Genomic DNA, 5139 nt, shown 5'->3' with positions numbered 1-5139 from the left:
CCTCTCCTGTTTCAGGGAAGATCCTGTTCCGCCGGAGCCACATCCGCGACGTGGCGGTCAAGCGCCTGATCCCCATTGAYGAGTACTGCAAGGTAAGGGGGGCTGCAACACCACTGAGGGCAATCCCAGCTTGATCCAGCTCAATCCCTTGGGCTGATAGCCCAGCACAATGCTGGGAGCACAGGGAGTGGGCTTAGCCCTTCCTATCAATCCCTTTTTTTGATTAAAACCCATCCACGGATTCGCTTTTCGCTCCTCATTTGCATGCAGGACTTGGTTTGAAGGACTCAGCTCCCCAGGGAGACTTTCCTTTCCCATCTATTGGGAAAAGACAGCACTTTCTTGGTGGAATGGTTCCAAACTGGGATGCAAACTCCTGTTACTGGTTACATCAACCAGTTACTTGCACAGGGTAAGATGATTTGGACCTGCAGAAAATTATTGGAGCAGAGAGAAGGCTGAGGTAATTTGCTCCGTGCTCTTGAAAGATATAAAAACTGGGCTTAAGCAGAAGGGAAATTATWATTTTTAGGGCAGATTTTTTTTGGCAAGGGAAACAAAAGTCTACGAGAAATTATTTTCACACCAATCAAATCAAGTGTGTCACATCTGATGATGTCAAAGACATGCAGGAGTACTTGCAGCAGCCACAGTAGGACTGRAGCCTCCAGAATCCAATCTGAATGTTGCTGGAAATGTACACAAAGGCTGTAAAACCCACAGGAGAAGATGGGGAAATGGTAAAATAAAAATGGGGTAAAATGCCCATCCCATCCCTGAAGTGAGGGAGATGGCAGTGCCTTTGTGAGGTGGGAGGGGCTGTGGGTTTGGGCCTCAGCCAGAGGCGTGGCTGGGACATCGTGGCTGGAATAACAACTACAGGGATGGGGGTGAATCAGGAAATGCATCCTGACAGCTCTGCAGAGGGGCTGCAGRTGGAAACACTGCGGGCCAGGAGGGCAGGCGGGGGCAGAGGGATGGGGATGTGGGATGAGGTCAGAGGGATGGAGATGGGATATGAGGTGTGCACAGGGCAGTGATGGAGATGTGGGACAGGGTCAGAGGGATGGGGATGAGATATGAGGTGTGCTCAGAGCAGTGATGGAGATGTGCTACAAGATTTGATCAGAGCAGAGGGATGGAGATTGTGGTACAAGGACAGAGGGATGGGGATGTGGTACAAGGTCAAAGGGATGCAAATGTGGTCCAGGATGTGCTCAGAGCAGAGATGGAGATGTGGTACAAGGACCAGAGGGATGGGGATGTGGTATGAGGTCAGGGGGATGGGGATGTGATACAGGGTGTGCTCAGGGCGGTGATGGAGATGTAGTACAAGATTAGAGGGATGGGGATGTGGTACAAGGACAGAGGGATACAGATTTGGTCCAGGGTGTGCTCAAGAGTAGAGATGGAGATGTGGTACAAGGACAGAGGGATGGAGACATGGTGCAGGGACAGAGAGATGGAGATGTGGCCCAGGGTTTGCTCAGAGCAGAGATGGAGGTGGGATATGAGGTGTGCTCACAGCACAGATAGAGATGTGGTACAAGGACAGAGAGATGGAGATGTGGTACAAGGACAGAGAGATGGAGATGTGGTACAAGGACAGAGAGATGGAGATGTGGTCCAGGGTGTGCTCGGAGCTGTCATGAGGAAGCTGATGTTTCTTGGCCCTTTGTCCCCTGAGCCACTGCCCTGTGTCAGCTGCACAGACAGACACGGCTGTAAATCCGATTTTGGGCAGGAAAACGTCCCTGGGTGATCACGTGCTGCAGCTGCCTCTTACAGAACGATGCCATTAGCGGCATAAAATGTAATGAACCCATTTGACTTAACAACTGGGACGTAATGGCTGATGTTCTGTGACCCTCTTAGGGAGCTGCGCTCTGCTCCTCCCGTTAATGCATCACCCAGGAATTCCCAGCTCTCCCTTTCCCTTACCCGGAAAGCAGCTGAGCTGGGCTGGGTGTGGGACTGCCCAGAGGCTGCAGAGATGCCAAATGAGCAAGGAATTGGCAGGAGCAAGCTGTGTAAGGAAGATTTTGCTTTATCGGTATTTCCAGTGAGGGAAGTTGGGCATCTTTGCTGTCTGAGAGAGCCCTGCAAAGAGGATGGGGGAGGTTTGGGGTGGCAGCAGGGAAAAGGAGCAAGGGAAGGAGCCTTTGCTCTCACAGCAGTGTTCCTGCTGAAGGGCTCTGTTGTACTGAAAAATGAGACAATTTAAGGCAAAGTGCAGGAAGAGAGGAATCAGAGCAGCTGGTAAAGCAGGGAGTTGCTCAGTGAGACTTCAAACAGCCCCAGSAATGGTGAGGAGAGGAAGAGGAGCCTGAGATGTCTCCCCATTTCTGCAGTTTATCCACAAGCCAGGGCAGGGTGCTGGGTGGRAATTGGGGCTCTCTGGGTCTCACTCTCTGGCAGGAGCCCCATGGGTGCTGTGCCCAGGTCCCTGCACTGCCAGGACCATCCCCACCGCTCTCCTGGCACAGTTTGGGTGTTTCCATCACCGCTGTCCCTGTTCCCTCCCCAGGCTCTGATCCAGCTGCCTCCCTACATCTCCCAGTGCGAGGAGGTGCTGCAGTTCTTCGAGACACGGCCCGACGACCTGACACCCCCCAAAGAGTGAGTGGGGAGGGGGCTGCAACTGCTGGGGATGGGGAACAAATTGGGGCGTAGATGGGGCACAAACTGGGTGGGGATGGTGCAGAAACTGGGATGGGGAACAAACTGGGATGGGGATGGGGCACAAACTGGGTGGGGATGGGGCACAAACTGGGTGGGGATGGGGCACAAACTGGGGCCATGATGGGACACAAACCGTGGCAGTGATGGGACACAGACTGGGATGGGGACGGAACAGACTGGGATGGGCGCAAACAGGATGGGGATGGGACACAAACTGGGGTGGTGATAAGGCACACACTGCCTTGAACTCGCTGATAGCCACAGCTCTGGTGCTCATCAGTCCCCTCACAGGTCACAGGTTGGGATTTGGACCCTTTCCTGGAGAGGCTGTGCAGCTCAGTGTGGACACCTCTTCCTCCAGTGGGGAAGTGGAAACACTCCTGTGGGACCCCATGAAGTGCTGCTTCTGAGCCCCTTCCCAAATTCCAGCCTCAGGAACCCGATCAGCCTGAAAAGCCTCATTTCCTACATTTGCAACAACCTCTGCCAGGTTGGAGGGGCGCTTTCCCCCATCCATATCCCATCCATTACAACCCCAGAGCTCTTCCATGCAAACCCAGGAAGGTTTGCAGGGAATCCTATGTGCTTTATGCAATCCATGTGGTTCTGAGTCTTGTGACTATGAGCTGCTCTGGCCAGGAGCCACCCATCTCCTGCTGATCACGAGCAGCATCAATCCCAGCAGCCGCCTCCCTCCCTTTCCCTTTCCCTGCTGTGTGTGACAGAGCTCCAGCAGAGCCTGAGCAGTGCAGGGGGGCTGATTAATTGTCAGGAGAAGGGCAATCCATTGATTTGACACCATTCTCTACTGGAAGGGTGTGGAGGCAGAGAAAGGGATTTTGTTTTCCTCCTCTGAGCAGCGGCTCAGCCTGTCAGGTTCCAGCTCAGCATTGTGCTGCTGTGGACTGCATCTTCTCCCTGGGTTTTTGCTTCTTTTCGTTCCCTCTGTCAATTCCCCCTTCCCCCATCCCTTCCTTCCTCCTCTGGCTCCTATTTCTGCAGGCTTGGCCTGTCATCATTTCTCCTTCAGCTCGTGGGCACTGATGAGATTGCTCTGAGTGCCCCAGATCCCATTAACTAATTGCTGGCTGTCGCTGGTGCTCTCATCCCTCCTGCCCAGCTACAGCTCAGCACTTCACCTGCTGCCCTGTGGATCATTCCCAGGAGAGGTCATTCCCCAGGAGAGGTCATTCCCAGGGAAGGTCATCCCAAGGAGAGGTCATTCCCAGGGGTGATCATCCTCCAGGAGAGGTCATCCTCACGGAAGGTCATCCCGCAGGGATGGTCATCCCCAGGAGAGGTCATTCCCCAGGAGAGGTCATTCCCAGGGAAGGTCATCCCTCAGGGATGGTCATTCCCCAGGGAAGGTCATCCTCCAAGGAAGTCTCAGCTCAGGGGTGACCGAGGGACACCAGGACAAGATGAGTTGCAAGGACATCAGAGAGGGGGTATCGTGGCAGTGGGGCTTTTTTTGGGGATTGGGGCACTGCCTGTGTGTGGGTTTTGAGGGGGATGAGCTGCTCTGCAGTAGGAATCAGCTCCTGAACCCTCCTGCAGCTGAGGGACCTTCAGCCATGCTGGGTGGAGGGGCAGTTTCAGTCTTGCCCCTCCTCCCCTCACCTTTGTTTTATCTCCGAGGCTGAACCCAAAGCAGGCAGGGYGGGCAGAGCATTGAGGTGAGGGGGGAGACCTGTGGGTGCTGAGGGGGCACCCTGTGCCCTGTAGAGCTGCCAGCCCACTGTCCCTGCAGCCATCAGTGCCAGTCCCTTGTCACCTCCCTGCTCTGGCTCCAAGAGACGAGGGGTTGGCCCAGAGCTCAATCCCAAATGTGTTTTTGTGGGGTGGGGTCCATCCTCAGGGACTCTCCACAGGGTGCGAAATTGTGTGAGCTGGTGAGTTTTGGCCACTGCAGGGCTGGGTGGGCGAGTGGGCAAAGCTGAACCCCGTGGTGGCCGTGGTGTGTCCCTGCCTGCTCCTCTCCTTGGAGAATACCCTGCTTCTCTCCTGCTCCTCTCCATGGAGCACACACTGCTTCCCTCCTGCTCCTCTCCATGGAGCACACACTGCTTCCCTCCTTCTCCTCTCCAGGGAGGAGATTCAACCCTGCACCACACAAAAAGACTCAGTGGGTGCCTCTCATCCCTTAGCCAAACCCTACAGCATCCCAAGGACATCCCAGTTGCGTTCCCCGTCCCATTCCGAATGCCAGAGGGGCATTTATTAGCTCCACTTCAAAATGCTAATTAATAAAAGTCCTTGACTGTCTCCTCTGGAGGGRTTGGGAGCCCATTCCCGAGGCCTGGAATGCTGCCAGCTCAGCAATAACGAGATGGGAGCCGTGATAGACGGCTGGGCTGGATCAGACGTGATGGCGTGTCTGGGGTTTGGCCGGATGTCATCCTTCAGCCAGCAGATAAATACTGTGCTCCGGGAATCTGAAAGGGAGCCAGGCCGTGA

At 54.7% G+C, this 5139-nt stretch overlaps 1 protein-coding gene across 1 annotated transcript in view; it reads left to right on the top strand.

The window, feature by feature from the left end:
• SH3PXD2B (SH3 and PX domains 2B) overlaps nt 1–5139 on the top strand; it is a 29591-nt gene that overhangs the window by 1001 nt on the left and 23451 nt on the right. Inside the window, exons 2-3 of the mRNA XM_057385561.1 lie at nt 16–92; nt 2528–2619. Coding sequence (XP_057241544.1) covers nt 16–92; nt 2528–2619 — 169 coding nt within the window. The remainder of the gene's footprint in view (nt 1–15; nt 93–2527; nt 2620–5139) is intronic.

Source organism: Malurus melanocephalus, unplaced genomic scaffold (genome assembly GCF_030028575.1).
Source record: "Malurus melanocephalus ecotype Western Australia unplaced genomic scaffold, MMel_1.1 scaffold_843, whole genome shotgun sequence".
Taxonomy (NCBI): Eukaryota; Metazoa; Chordata; class Aves; order Passeriformes; family Maluridae; genus Malurus; species Malurus melanocephalus.
Note: the sequence above shows the minus strand (reverse complement) of the source record. Positions and strands in the feature narration are given on the sequence as shown.